The 16,303-nt window shown below is 41.1% G+C and overlaps 1 protein-coding gene across 1 annotated transcript in view; it reads left to right on the top strand.

The window, feature by feature from the left end:
* GADL1 (glutamate decarboxylase like 1) overlaps positions 1 to 16,303 on the top strand; it is a 134,357-nt gene that overhangs the window by 76,714 nt on the left and 41,340 nt on the right. The window contains exon 13 of the mRNA XM_021678833.1: positions 1,374 to 1,463. Coding sequence (XP_021534508.1) covers positions 1,374 to 1,463 — 90 coding nt within the window. The remainder of the gene's footprint in view (positions 1 to 1,373; positions 1,464 to 16,303) is intronic.

The raw sequence follows: 16,303 nt of genomic DNA, 5'->3' as shown, positions 1-16,303 counted from the left end.
GAAATGTTTCTGGGCATTCACTTGTGATTTAAAATCCACTAGAATCAGAACTCTATATAGTACTGGTCTTGATTTTAAGATATAAGATGATAGCTGTTTCATCTTTCTGAAATACTTGGAAAATTTATAGTGATACTGGAGTATAATTCTGATGGCTCCTGAGAACTATTATAACATTGGTTATTACCTACTAACTGTGTTTGTGTGGAAAAATGGAATTTATTTCAAATACTGTCACTGCTAAGAATCAAATGAGGAAGCTACTGAGTGGGTAGGCATGACCTATAATCTTTCCTAAATAACTTCTCTCTCCTGTGTATCTAATTTGTAAGCCCCCATCATAATTTCCCAAGTCACCTGGTCACTGAATACAAGTCCTGTGATTGTCTATGACAAGTGTGTAGTGGAGAAAATTTTGTCTATGTGACAATAGCTAGACTAAAGTCTGTTCTGGAAGGTTTATCCCATGTTTAACCAAAACAGATTACTGGAGATGATGATTGGGCTATGGCCACTTTAGATCAGAGTTTTTCAAAAGTACTCCATGCACTAATTATTTCAGAATCACCTGAGATGCTTCATAAAATGCCAGTTCTCCAGCCTTTTCTACGGCAGACTATATCAGACTCTGGGCATTCTGAGCACAGGGTCTGAGAATCTGTTTTGAACAAGCGCCCTAGCTGATTCACAACCTTACCAATACTTGAGACTGCTGCTGAGACGTGAGAACCAAGAGTCGAGGTGATGTTCTTTTTCCAAAACAGTATTGGCTGGGGTCATAGCAGGGCTGGTTAAGTCTGGTATACTGCTCTTGCCTTAAGGAATGTTGCCTATAACCCTCGGGTTGGACTTTCAGCACCATAGCCTGGCCAAGAGCACAGTATGGTGTGTGTTATCAACTCATAGATAACAGGGATTTTCCATTTGTCAGGTATAGCTGGTAATGGAAGGCACCTTTGGCTACCTTAAGTGGCAGGGAATTATTGGAAAGATATGGTGGTGTAGGAAATAAGTTACGGATCAGGGTTGAAGAGAGAGGAACGAGGGCATCTCTGGACATATGTGTATCAGGTGCTAACTAATGGTCAGAGCTTGGTTGAGGCAGCTTCAAACTTTATTTTGTTTATTCCCAATCTTGTGTTCATCCCTTATCTGGAGGAAAGAGCACCTTCTAGGTGCACCCAACTGAGAAGAAAATTTCCCAATCGGCTGTTATTGATAGGAGAATGAATGTCTAACTCTATCAGATTCTGATTTGTTATCAACGTAATACACATGTGACAACTCCTAAAGAAAGCAGCTAAGAGCTTAATTACATTCTAAGATTAATCGTAGGTTAACAAAACACCTCTCAAATTTTTTTTAATCCTCAGCCTGAATATGCCAATATTTGCTTTTGGTACATTCCACCGAGCCTTAGAGAGATGGAAGAAGGACCTGAATTCTGGGCAAAACTTAATTTGGTAAGTAATAAGTAAACTGCGTTTTTCATTTTGATGAAATAATACTGTTCCCATTGCCTATTGACCCTATGAATAATCCTGTACTTGTAAGACCTCTCAAAGATCGAGAGAAGTGGCTCCTAGTGTATTGAAAGGCCAAACCATTGCCAACACTGTTCACGTTTAAACAACGTAACTTACTTGATCCACATATGAATTCCAAATAATGGTGCTGTTTGCAAGATAGTATAGGATGCAGTAGATGTTCTCATTCCCAGTGTACTTCAGAAAGTATGATCTGATGAGAGGACACAAGGTTAAAGTTCCACGATGAATGGCTTCTTTTTTTCAACTCCACCAGTGTGTGTCTGGGATTGCTTGCATCACCTCACTTGGAGATAACGTTAAAGTCTAAATCCGGTACCCTTTGTGAGTGTGAGCCCTTCTGTGCTTTCCACCAACAAAAGCATCTTCTGCCCAGGGGGCTTATGTGATAAAAACAAGAAAAGAGATGCCAGCAGTGGGTTTCAACTGATCATAGAACCAAATGGGCTTGAAAGTCTCTTCACACACGGCTGGTGAGGGCTAACAGTCCCAAGTGAGGAGAAGCCCCAGGCTCTAGGGACTCCTTGTGTCTTCCCTGCACCTCTCCTAGCATGGTCCTGCCGGCTAAATCCCTGCCTCTAAACCAGATTTCCAAGAACTGTGAAGTCTCATGAGCCAACACCATTTGCTCCCGTGCCCCTCCTGCGTGGATATCATGGATATTGAAGCAAACCAGCGGGAGTTTGCCCTGGGGTTTGTGTGGCCATGACATGGAGAGTGGGAATTCACAATGAGTCAGAACCATCAGAGTTGGGTCATGCTCTACCCCTAGCGTCTTCCCTCTCAAGCTCAGCTACCTCCATGGCCCTGGTTAGTACAAGCTCTGACTTGCAAACCTCTCCCTATCTTCTGTGGGAAAATCGGTGATACCATTAATAGATTTTATAGGCAATAGCCGTACTCTACTTCCCAGTCAGGCAAACAACAAACCTTCACTGAGGACTCACTGTGCTGTGCACTAGAAATACGGACATCAACAAGACTTGGCCCCTGCCCTTAAGAAGCTCGTAAGTCGGGAGACACATGAGTAAGAGGAGGATCACAAAGTAACTAGTAAGGGCCCTGATGGAGATGAACCTTGTTTGCACTGATTACAGAGAGAAAGGTTATCTACCTCCCTGTGTGACACATTAGAGCTAAGTCTTGAACAATCAGGAGAAGCCAGTTAGGGGACAGTTGTAGAGAAGTAGATTCCAGGAGGAATCACAGCATGATGACCTAGAGACTTAAGAGAAGAAGGTGTGATTCAAAGATCACATGGGTGCAAAGGGGCAGTCACGGGGTCTTTGTCTTTCATGACAAGGGGCTTGGAATTTGTGGCTAATTAAGAGGAAGAGGGAAGACCATGGCCTTTAAGCCATAACCAGTTACAATCTCACCTGCAGCATCTCCTCTTAGCTTCAAGTCATTTTCTGTTTCTTCATGGCTCATTAAGCCTCCTAAACTGTGGCATAATATATACCCAGTATATATCTATTCTACCCCTTGTCAAACCTGAGATCCCGCAGCAGAGGGGTGGAGAGAGGGATGTTGGTATCCATTCCTTTGCCTAGAAAAACCCTTTGTTACCCATTTCAGGCCGTTAACAGAATCCTTGGGCTTTGTCTTGCATTTTTGTCACACAAAGCAAATAGAACAGTGCTAAAGAATGCATTTCAGATGGTAAGTAACCCATAAAAGAAAAAAAAAAAAGGACAATGTGAAAATTTAATAGTGAGCCTCCTAGGGACATTGTGTACTTTGATGGAATACAACTGACATTTTCTTTCCTTCTTTCTTTCTTTTTTTTTTTTTTTTTGGTGACGTGGGGGAATAATTGCTCAGATTGAGAAAGATCTGGTTGCCATTCTTCTCACTTTTCCATTGTTAAGAAGAGCAATCAAGAATGTGTTATTCATGTTTTACTGACTCAGTACTGTTGCATGGACGTGGATCAGGAAAACTAAATAGTCCCATTATATCTGGGCATCTTCTTGACTCAGTCTTCCTTTATTTAAAGAAATAGTTATATTATCCATTCTCAAAAAAGTTTGAAATTGAGGAAAGATATACATCCTAAAATCAGATAATTAAGCAGATAATACAATTTTAATCTTAACTGGAAATTGATTGATCTTACCCCTCACTTCCTCCTGTCTTCCAGTGCTGTCATGCCCACGCATGTTGTAGAGAAATACATATCTGTATGACAAAGATCAGTTCTCCTTCATGTTATACGCAAGGACTTGTATTGCCTTTTACAAAGTTACGTGGAGGTAGGTCACATTTCTTATTGGTCTCATTTGTGCACGTGTGTGAGACTACTTTTGCGAACACAGCCCCTCTGTAGTCACTCTGTGACACTACATTCGATCACTGAGTTCCAGTCACTTCTCTTTTTAAAATGGCCTCCGTAAAATGCTCTTCCTTCTGATGCTCACAGGCATCGCGATATTCTAGGTCTGTGTTCCTTCCCTGCCTAGATTGCATTTGCCTCTTTTCTGGTCTCTTTGCCTCGTGTCATCTCTATTGTCCCATTTGTTTTCTTTGCTCTCTGAATTTCCCTACCGCCAGCTCGGCTTCCTCACGTTGCTCTCCTGGGGAAGCCTCTGATGGCTTCCTGCTCTTTCTAGTAGCAGTTTTCAACCCCCCTATACCCAATGACCACTGTTTATAAAACATATTGTTGATGTTCCTTTACTCTCAAATGAGACCAATAAGAAATGTGACCTACCTCCACCTAACTTTGTAAAAGGCAATACAAGTCCTTGCGTATAACATGAAGGAGAACTGATCTTTGTCATACAGATATGTATTTCTCTACAACATGCGTGGGCATGACAGCACTGGAAGACAGGAGGAAGTGAGGGGTAAGATTCTCGCACATGCTCTTAGAATCACAGGGAGCATAAGCCACCTATAGACGCAGACTTTTGTAAGTAGGTGATGTTGCTGTTGCAAATAACAGGCGCAGAGTGGTATTAGCCATATCATTTTCAAAAATGGCGCACAACTCTTGGTAAAGCTTTGAAGGAAACTTTTTTTTTTCCTCTTTGATTTACACGGTAGTAGAAAACTTAGTGTTTGTTAAAAATGGGTACAGAATATTTTGCATGTGTATGTAAAACGGGGTTGGAATTTGGGCTTGGGTATGGTAAATCAGGCTTCTCACCTTATACATTTCCAGTAAGACATTTGAAAGTTGGGCAAGACAGGGGACAAGGCTTAATTGCTCAGGACTGCTCTACACATTGCAGGGCAGGTGACATCTCTGGTCCCCACTAAACGCCAGTAGCAATCCTCGCACATCCTGAAAACCAGAACATCTGCCCAGAGTTCCAAAATATTCCCTAGGGGTGTAGTACCATTCCCTGGAGGGTGGCTGGTCCACAGAACAAAATCGAGTCCATTCTGCTTGGCATCCAAGGGCCTCCATGTCCAATCGTCAAGTATTAGAATAGCAAGACATTGAAAAGAATCTAAGTATTCCAACTATAGGGAATTGGTTAAATTTTAGTACATAATTTATATGCAAATTTCTAGTGCATAGACAATTAAAATTCTGTTCCAAAATAACATATTCATAATTTATTATTAATTGAAAAAAATGAGTTATACAAACAGCCACTATAGTATAATACCAATTCTGAAAAAATCTTGTGTTTATATGTGCACGGATACTTACATACATACAAACTATTGCTCATATGGTTAGATAAGGGGCAGACAACAGGCACCAAAATATTTTAGAGATAGAGTTATAGGTGATGTTTCCTTTCTTTAGTATCCTTCTGTAGTGTCTTCATTTTCTACAATTAACATATATTGCCCTCGTGAAAACAGTAATAACAGCAATGATAATAATAATAAACCGAAGTATAGAGTAATTGACCTCATGAAACCATCGGTTCCTTGAGTGCTTACCTACGCAATGGCTATCCAGATACTGCCCACAATCTGCTAACAGTTAAAAAAAAAATAAAATAATAAAATAAATTGAGCACTCACCCCAATATGTGTTTATTGTTTTGAAATTACCTACATGTATTACTTTTAAATATAATATGTACATTTAAAAATGCACATAATCACTTTTAAGCATGAATTTTAAATTTTGAATTATTTGGAGATGTTCTAATCTCTTCTTCTTACACCCCAGGGGACGGTCTTGTTTAGAGATCATGATTATACCATATTTCAATCAATGAGTTCACAAACTGTTTTCTCTCATGACTTGTTCCCAGATGTAGCATATAATTTGTCTCGCCCTCACTCTCCTTCTTTCTGCTTATGAAAACACCCACACTATCTGCACTGATTTTAGATTCAGAAGCAATACCGCTGGTGGTCTATGTTGAGATCTTCAATAGGATTTCCAGGGCTGCCTGGGAGTTTCCAGCATCGTGGTAGAGTTATGTTTTCCTCTCTAAAGAGACTGCCCCAAATAAGTTTCTGTCCATGTGTTTCTTCAGAAGCCTCACACCAGTGATTAGAAATGGAGGGTGAGGGAATGAGGGAGATTCTGCAGAGATAAACCGGGAAGCGTAAGACCCAGAGAATGTACTTGAAAATTACATTGGTTTGCTTTGTCTCATCATTACTCAGTGTTCTGATGCAGATTTCCTCTTCGGTCAACATTTCATAAATAATTCTGCATCACGCCAACCGAGTTTACATTCTTAAAAGTAATTAACAAGTTGTCTTTTTGTACTCATGCGTGGTCATTTTCAGCCTTTTTTGGTTGTGGTTGTTTGCTGATCTGCAGATTTGTGACTAATGTTAGTCATTTATTACAGACTCCTTTCTCCTCAACAGTAGAAGAAAAATAAATCTTTTAGAACCTACTTGATGGGTGCGTTGTTTTATTGCTTATTTGGTGATATAGCTTGATATGCTATTCCAGATATCTTTAGAGGGAATTTACCATTCTCCCTGGCAGGTTTCTGATTAAGAGCATTTGAAGATGAGACTGCATAACTGGGTGGGGTGATGGGCTCCCTTGGAAGGCTCTCGGGAAAGATACCCAAAAGGCTACTTCCTGGGGGTGCGGGTGGGGCTTCAGTGCCCCCCCCCGCTCTGCTCCATTTATTTCCTGCGCATGTGTTCATGTATGTGCATAAGAGTTCATACACATTTTGAGAGCATCTGTATATTTTTGAGAATTCTGATTCTAATTTTCTTTCCATCACCATCTGTGACATTGGTATAACCAATCACTCATTTTTGGATTATGAACTAAAAACAGCCCTTTCTTTAATGATGCAACAGTGTTTTGTTTTGTTTTTAATTTTCAAGAATGAGTCTCTCTTTTAACAATGTGATACAGCATTTATAATATATTTGTCAAAAATCTTGTTTCCTCGTGGATGGAACTCATTTTAAAACTATGCTTTCTTTAAAATTTATATTTAAGGAGAATCTAATATAGACATGCCCTTTACATGAAGTATTTCTGAATGTGACTTGAGAGACTCTTGTTCTGATAGTGGCTGGGATGTAGATTTTGAAAACCCTTAACTAATGAATTTCCTAGGTCTTGTAGATACTGTATATTCTTTCCCCAAGCCATTAAGACTGAGATGAAATGCTGTCCTTTTAAGTATCTTTTTAGGTAGAGCTGTTTTATCTACAATTTGTCAGATATCCTACTAGCTGTAGTCAGTTTGTTCTTGCTTGTGTCATTCTGTAGCTCAGGGTCAAGGAGCCACTTGGGTGCATCCCGTGTAAGCATGATCTTCTTCAGAAATCAGCTGGGGGGGGGGGCGCCTGGGTGGCTCAGTGGGTTAAGCAGTTTGCCTTCGGCTCAGATCATGATCCCGGCATCCTGGGTTCGAGTCCTGCATCAGGCTCCCTGCTCAGCGGGAAGCCTGCTTCTCCCTCTCCCTCTTCCCTTTGTTCCTGCGCGCGCGCTCTCTCTCTCTCTCAAATAAATAGATAAAACTTAAAAAAAGAAGAGAAAGAAATCAGCTGGGGAAGCTAGGGTGTCCCTTCTGCTAAAGGACATGGGATAATCTGAATGTTTCATGGGTTTAGGCTCATTGTTCTTCCCTGGTTTAAGTCATAGTCTTTCTAGATAGCTAGACTCCATCGTATTTATACAGTTTCAATTAACAAAAGATCCTAACAACATTCTTCTTGGATATGCATGCGCAATGGGCGAGTTCCCAGTGAGCTCTCCTTTGTGTTCAATAACATCGTTCAACACACAGAACACATTTTTTAGATTGTTTTTATTAATTTATTTACTTTTATTGCTTTTTTGGTCTTTGGGGCTTTAAGCATTATTTTCAGATGCATACAGAGGAATTTTCAAAGCTAGTGACTTAAACTCCCCAGGAAAGCCAGACAAGTACAGATGTCCTTATTAAAAAATTATTTTTTCTTTCTTTTTAGTTTTCTCTCCTAAGTTTACGAGCCCCACCCCCTGCCTTGTTTCTTCTCATTTACTCTTCTTCTCATGGACCCTTCTCATTTACCGTGGAAGAAGCTCGGAGCTTGGCCTATCTGTTGAAAATTAAAGTTGAGCAAGATGAAGCTGGGTGTCTCTACAGGCTGAGGCTGAGCTCATGGGCTTGAGGTCAGGACGAGACGGGTCCTGAAAGAGGAATGGGTGTGTGTGGGGCTTCTTGCGCCTGCTCATACCTGTGCACACTTGCTTCTTGGGTCTGGCCAATCCACTGGGCACTCTTGATAGCAGTGATGGAAACTGAAGCCAAACAAAGAAGTTAAAGCTGCATTTCAACAAACATCTTTTTGTACCTCGGGTTTCCTGTTCAGCACAGAAGCACGGGTATATTCCTTTGTATACCAGGAGGAGCACTGGCCTTGTCTCTAGCAATTGCATACGAACCAAGTCGGTAGCTGAAATATGCCAGTTTCTTTAGTCTCTGCTCAAATCCTAAGGCCGTCTGAAATAATTCTGTATTTCTGAATACATCAGGGTGCACTTTGAGGAGAGGCAGAAGCTTAGTCTTAATCACTCCAGAACACATTACTGTGTCCTGAGTATAATTTTATTTCATGTCCTGGGTCAGAGGTGACAAACTCAAGCACCCATAGAAGCTAGACAAGTAGCCTAAGTTAGGGAGGTAGACTGGCCATAATACGACTGGGAATGGTGTGACAGAGCAGAGAGCCAGGGCCTCAGCTAAAGGGAGGAGACTTTACTCAGCTTCTAAGGATGACTGCCTGGCAGGAACGCAGAGCTCTGTCCCACGTCTTACTGTTCGAGAGATGATAGATACACAGATCCTTACATGAACTGTCCTTTGCTTTGGATGTTTTGCATGTTGGCAAATGTTTAAAAAAATTTGCAATGTACATCTGTCAGTGGGATCTGGCCTTCTGGCTTTTAGTCTGCAACTCTTACCTGCATTCATCAGGCCTTAACTACCTGTTTCTGTGCGTGTCACTGGAAGCTCCTTGGAGTAAGGCCATGTCCCTTCTTGCTCTTTGTTCTTTCACGGCCGCTAGTGTGATGGTCAGTCCTCGGCCCGCCACGAACTAAGAGGGATGCCCAAGTTCTGTGTCCTCTACCAGAAGAAGAAATCTCACGGTCACATGCTGTCAGACTTGTAAACAAGAGGGTTTTCAGGATGGTAATCCTGAGGCAAATGTGGCAGCACACTTAGGATAGATGGGTAAATTCTGTTCTTGTGTCTTCTCCGTTCCGCATCCTGAGAACTAGACGGGGCCTCTGAGCTCCACGCCTGTTTTGAGATTTGTGGAGCCCTGAGGACATCTGTCTTCCTAGGTTCTCTGAAAGCCTCCACTGGCTAGTGAAGAGACCTAGAGAGGAAGCAGAGAGGCAGGCCCAGGAGAGCAAGCGGCTGATGGAGGGGTGCTAGGGTAAGAGTTCCCCAGATAGGGATGATTCCCTGCTCCCTTCCGTGAACATCCTAAGGAGGTAGGTGTGTGTGTGTGTGTGTTCCAGATGTGGGAATGTCTGCTCATTTCTAACACGTAAGGACATGGCACAGCCTCCACGGATCAAGGGATCATGTTGGTTCAGATTGTAAGCGTTTCATGTACTGGACCAGTCACCTAAACGCTAGCACTGAACCTCTGCGGGACCCCGGGGGGACTGTGGGAGCTGTAATAATGGCAGAAATTGACTTTCAATCTGGCCTGGTAGGACCCTGGCTTGAGGTTGGATTTAATTTTATTCAAAGGATATAAAGTACTGTGACATTTCATGCACACCTGAGTTTATGGAGCAAAATTCATACCCACAACACAACCATTAGGGAAATTGCCCTGGACTCGATGCAGTATTTATTGTTGCAAAACAAAGAGTGGACCCTGAGCTGAAAGGAAAAAAAAATTTTTTTTTTTTTTTTTGCAAAACATCTTTAAGTCCGTTTGCCAGAACCAAACCTGCCCCCTGGTGGCACTTTTGCTCATTTTTCCATTCTGAGCTGGGAAGTGCCATAGTGAACGCTGACCTAAGAAATGCTGTTGGCAACATGGGCTAGAATTTCAGCCTCTCTGGTGTCCGGGCTACTGGATTCTGCCAGACCCGGAAAGGCTCACCTGAGTAAGAAATTCTCAAGGGGTCAAATCGATGCTTTTCTTCACTTCAAATGCGTTTCTGCTCGTCTTTCTTCCTCTTTACTCCAGAGGAAGGAGTTCCTATTTCCACAGCAAACTCTTCCATGTTTACCTTTGGGTCTCCCATCCGGGACTTCATCCAATGGGCAATCTCTCTACCCCTCTGCTTCCCTTCTCTTCTACCCCCACCCCTCCCTCCTCACTCTCCCTCTTTCTTAGATTTGCATTCTTTCTTTTTCTGTCAGATATTGCTGCCCTCAATCAATAAACACGTCCAGGCTCTGACAACCTTGAAGGAAATCATTTTATGATTTTCGTTTAGCATCGTTTCTCCTCACGTGACTTCCTGTCTCTTTCTCCATCCCTCTGGACTAAAAACTTCTGAGAAGAAAAGCTTAAAGGGTCACCCTGGGTGACACCCTGTGTCACAGTTTATAAAACCATTCCCATTGTTTGGGGCATTCAGGTTGCTTACAGTGTTTTGCCATTGTGAATGGTAATGGATGAATGTGTCCATGCTCACACTGGCTCTTGCTTTTATTATATCAGAAGACAGAGTGTTCAGTATGTCATTGCTGATGATGAAAATCACTGGTTTTCAGCCTGACTCTGGCGGTGTGTTGTGATACTGATTTTTAAGAAGGTTGTAACCATTTACAGTGCCACCAGTGAGGAATGAGTTCATAAGCTTCCGGCTAACTGGGGCAACACTGGGTGTTGCCAGGGTGGAGGGAAATGCTATTCAGAGAAGATGAAACATCGTATCTTAAGTTTGCTTTACCTTTTATTGTATTAATTGTTGGTGGGCTGAACAATGTATTTTTTTTTCTTTACTGATTCTGCTTCTCTGTGTATTCATTGTTTTTTTCCCCATATTTTCCATATTTATATTTTGAGGTCTGATGTTTTCCATATGAATTTGAATGAGGGTATATATAGTTTGAGTTTTAAGGCCCCTTTTGTCAGATAAAATGCAAATATTGTCTTCGGTATAATGTCCTTTTTATTTTAGTCTTGCTGTTTTTTTCATTGTACAGAAGTTTTAAATTTTTTATGTGTTCAAATCTGTCAGTCTTTTCCTTCTTGGTTTATTCCACTGCTTCAAAGCTAAAGTTACTGTCTTTCACAAATCTGATAAATATTCTATTCCATCTCCTGCTGGTTTTTCTGTCATTCAATTTCTTTTTTTGTATTTAACTCCTTAATCCAGGTGGAGGTTATTTTTGTATACAGTGTAAACTATGACTCTAACCTGGACAGTTCCCCAAATTATATAGTTCTTCCAATTTGATTTATTAAGTAATTCTTCTTACCACTTTTTATTATAGAAAGCTCATGTTGTCATGTGTTACATTTTTAAAAACACTTTCTTCTACTTCTGGATTTTCCAATCTGTTGTATTGACCTGTGTTTCTGTTTTTGAGCCAGGAACAAAGGTTTTAAGAGGCATTGCTTCATAATGGGCTCCCAAAGTTGCTGAAATGCCCCCCTTTTGAATCTTGTTTAAAACGGCATTCTTTAATACTATATTTTAAATTTTTTTCAAATGTATGTCAGAACTTTTTTTTTAAGTTAAAAAGACATCTCTGTTAGGATTTTTATTGGTACTTACATCACTAGATCTGGAGCTAAATTAATAATAACCTTTGCTGCTCATTGGCTGTGTGACCATGGACAAGTTACTGCAAGTCCCTTGTCCCCTTGCCTCTTCTTTCTCATCAAAGGCATGGGGATAATAAAAATATCTCCCTTCAAGGATTTTGATAGGGATTGGATGGTATAATCCAGGTGCAGTGTCTGGCACAGAGTAAGTGCTTGTTAAACATTGATTTTCGTTATTAATCCTATTACCCCACATTTGAAGTATGAACCTCAAATGTCTTCTTGATGGCTTTCTGTTTGCCCCTCTCCAAATTACCTTATATGCTGTTACAATAATAAACGTTCTAAAATACAACCCTGATCATCATGTCACTTCTTCATGTTTTCTTTGTCCCGAAGGGAAAGAGTCCATAATCGTTCGGCACGGACTGCGGTGGTCCAGTTTATTTCAACTTTCTTGTTCTGTCTCCTGCTCATCCTCCTCATGCACCCTGCTTTCGAAAAATCACACTAAAATGATATATTATGGATTTGCATGGATTAAATGAGAGCGCGTGGGCAAGCCATTCTGCATAGTGCTGAGTAGGACTGGCTACATCATTTGCAGAACCCAGTGCAAAATGGAAATACGGGGCCCCTTTGTTCAGAAATTATCAAAAATTTCAAGACAGTGACAGTAGAACATTAAACCAAGTATGAGGCCCTTCTCAAGTGTGGGGCCCTGTGTGACCCCTTGAAGCCAGCCCCGGGACTCCGTGTTTGATAATGGACATGAACCTTAGTATTCTGATCTTGCGTTTTCTCACACTGCTCCCTCTGTCTCTGGTGTCTTGCTCCTATGTCCTTCCCCCTCTGTGGCTAACCTATTGCTCAGTCTCCTTCCAGAAGCTCGAGAGGTATGTGCTTGTTTCCTCCTTTGAAGGAATATGGCTATTATCTTGTCTTCTCTAGACCACTTCTAGCTTTCGACCTAGGATATAGGGAATTTTTGCGTATGAACCCATCTTAAAATTAGGCTGTCAGCCCCTCAGCTTGCCCAGGAAGCGTTTCCTGAACTTGAGTATGAGAACCCTTCCCAAATACTCCTTGACACCTTTGCTACCCTGTCTTGGCCTTTACTATAAGATAGCAACCTTTTGGAGGGTGTAAAAGATGGTGGCAAGCTTGGGAAGAGAGGAGCAGGTGATAAGAAGGAAAGAAATAGCTGGTGAATTTTAGCACAGGGATGAGGCATTGAAACCCCCCATTATCAACTAAGATTCCCTCACTTGTGTTAATGATGCTGTTGGTAGACAGGGAGAAGCAGAAAGGGGGACAGTGTGTCCCACTGGGTTCAGCCATATTTGAGCTTCGATATCCCAGGCCTGGCTGGTCGAGAGCTCAGTACAAAATAAAAATGATAATACCCTTGTTCAAAAATTATCAAGAATTTCAAGGTGGGGATGGCAGAATATAAAGCCAAGCGTGAGGCTCTTCTAAGCTCAGGGCCCCATGCAGCTGCACAGGTTGCACACTCATCAAGCTAGCCTTGGTACTCTACCGAATGTTCATTAAGCTGGGTTGTGGGGGAGGGGGGATTGTTAATATTCTTACTTCTTTGCATCTTCTCACATTGCTACTATCACATGGTAGATGCAAATAAATGTTTGCTGAATGACTGGATCAGTGAATAAAGGCGTGAACTAATGCGTCACCCATTTAGGTGACTGACTTCCACACTTACAGTGGTTTTCTAGAGACATAGTTGTTCTTACTTTCTTTGCCCATCAGGGCGCCCATAGAAGTTTTTTTAAATACTGCTTTTCCTGAGAGTGTGATTGGGCTTGTCCAGAGTGATGTCCTGGGGGATCATCTTTTTTTTTTTTTTTTAAAGATTTTTTTAATTTTTGCGTGCACGCATGAGAGAGAGCACACACAAGCAGGGGGAAGGGCAGGCAGAGGGAGAAGCAGACTCCCCGCTGAGCAGGGAGCCTGATGCGGGACTCGATCCCAAGACCCTGGGATCATGACCCGAGCAGAAGGCAGACGTTTAACTGACTGAGCCACCCAGGCGCCCTGGAATCGTCTTTCTTATCTGACTTCTGATGTGCAGGAGGGATGGAGAGCCATCACATCTCCTGAGTGGTGATCTGTGTGGGGTTTTCTCAGGATGAGGGCAGCTTGTTAAAGAAGATGTTTTAGGGAAGATGAACATTTTAATTGCTCTTCTAATTTTGTTCCGGAGGAGGCCAGCTCCTCTGTGTCTGTGTAAGTTTAGCAGAGCTGGTGTTCTAAGTTCCTGTCTGGTTGTGTTCTGTTGGTCAAATCATCATTAATTCAGAATGTAGAAAAAAAAATTAAAGTCAGCATTTACAGGTCTGACTTCAGATGGCGAAACCTCTCTTGGTTTTCATTTCAACTTTTCCTACTGTTTATCTTTGACTCATGCTCTGCTTCTTATGAAAGTGTCTCCCTCTGTAGGATGTCGTAGAAATGATAGCACCCCACTGTTTCAGGTGGGGTGGGGTGGGAAGGGATAATTCAAATGCTGGAGGTACAACAGCAGAGCTGACTTCAGTGGACTGTCCTATCACCTGCCTAACTCAGAATGGAGACTGTCTTTCCATCTGCCACCCCGGGGGAGCTGATGGCCAGGTGGCATACGAAGGTGGACCAGAATATAGTAGTTGGAGAATTGGGTCCTAATCATGTCGTCCATGTAAGTTAACACAGCTGGAGTGTGAAATGAAAATCAGGGAGTAGAATTCTCATTTGAATCTGCTCCTTCTATCAAAAATGTATATGGAGCACCGACTATGTGCCCAACACTCATCTGTGTGCTCAGGGTGCTTCCTTTTTGTTTCCTGAATTAACATGTTGATCAAGGGGCTTAGAAAAATGATAATTAGAGACAGGTTTTTATGAAAGAGAATAGGAAAGATTTAAAAAATCACTAAAATGGAATCTCTGCCTGGTCTTTAGTTTACAATGCTGTGGTCCTTTGGTGTTATTTTTCTTACACTTATACATTGTAAGTGTAATCTAACAGAAATGTTACAAAACTGAGTTATGATTTCTGTTGTACTCTAAACACCAGAATCTATCAGACCATGTCTTGGCAACTAGTTTCTACTGTGTATCTTCTTCTAGTTTGAACAAAGAAAATGCCTTGGATCTCAAATCTCATCTATAACTCTATTAAGAGGTTACTCCTTTTATGTCCTCAGTTATTGTTCAAGAGAACTAAATTTTGAGAATTTCTTTAAGCTGCTTATTTTTTATTTATTTTTTGGTATGAATTTTAAATATAAGATGGCTTTACAAATTATTTTATTAAAGACAAATATGAATATATGAAATATAAATATAAAATGTAAATGCATATATCAAATAGAAATTTTCATCTTTGTAAAATACTTCATATAATAAAATTGTCTATGCTATTATCATAAAAGTAATGTTGAATAAAATATTTTTTTGCCTACTACCCTCATTCATGGGTTTAAAGTTAATTTAATAGGAATACCCTATAAAATTTTGGTTCTTTTTATAGCCCCCCCCAAAAATCAATGGAAAGATACTTTTTTTTTTTAATTTTATTATGTTATGTTAGTCACCATACAATACATCATTAGTTTTTGATGTAGTGATCCACGATCCATTGTTTTCATATAACACCCAGTGCTCCATGCAGAACGTGCCCTCCTTAATACCCATCACCGGGCTGACCAATCCCCCCTCCCCCCTCCCCTCTAAAACCCTGTTTGTTTCTCAGAGTCCATAGTCTCTCATGGCTCATCTCTCCCTCCAATTCCCCCATTTTTCCCTTCCTTCTCCTAATGTCCTCCATGTTATTCCTTATGTTCCACAAATAAGTGAAACCATATGATAATTGACTTTCTCTGCTTGACTTATTTCACTTAGCATAATCTCCTCCAGTCCCATCCATGTTGATGTAAAAGTTGGGTATTCATCCTTTCTGATGGCTGAGTAATATTCCATTGTATATATGGACCACATCTTCTTTATCCATTCATCTGTTGAAGGGCATCTGGGCTCTTTCCACAGTTTGGCTATTGCGGACATTGCTGCTATGAACATTGGGGTGCATATGGCCCTTCTTTTCACTACATCTGTGTCTTTGGGGTAAATACTCAGGAGTGCAATTGCTGGGTCATAGGGTAGCTCTATTTTTAAATTTTTGAGGCACCTCCACACTGTTTTCCAAAGTGGCTGTACCAACTTGCATTCCCACCAACAGTGTAAGAGGGTTCCCCTTTCTCCACAACCTCTCCAACATTTGTTGTTTCTTTCCCTGTCCATTTTGGCCATTCTAACTGGTGTAAGGTGGTATCTCAATGTGGTTTTGGCTTGGATTTCCCTGATGGCTAATGATGATGAACATTTTTTCATGTGTCTGTTAGCCATTTGTATGTCTTCTTCAGCGAAGTGTCTTTTCATATCTTCTGCCCACTTTTTGACTTGATTATTTGTTTTTTGGGTGTTGAGTTTGAGAAGTTCTTTATAGATCTTGGATACCAGCCCTTTATCTGTAGTGTCATTTGCAAATATCTTCTCCAGTCTGTGGGTTGTCTCTTTGTTTTGTTGACTGTTTCCTTTGCTGTGCAGAAGCTTTTTATCTTGAT

This window comes from Neomonachus schauinslandi, chromosome 1, assembly GCF_002201575.2.
Source record: "Neomonachus schauinslandi chromosome 1, ASM220157v2, whole genome shotgun sequence".
Lineage (NCBI taxonomy): Eukaryota > Metazoa > Chordata > Mammalia > Carnivora > Phocidae > Neomonachus > Neomonachus schauinslandi.
Note: the sequence above shows the minus strand (reverse complement) of the source record. Positions and strands in the feature narration are given on the sequence as shown.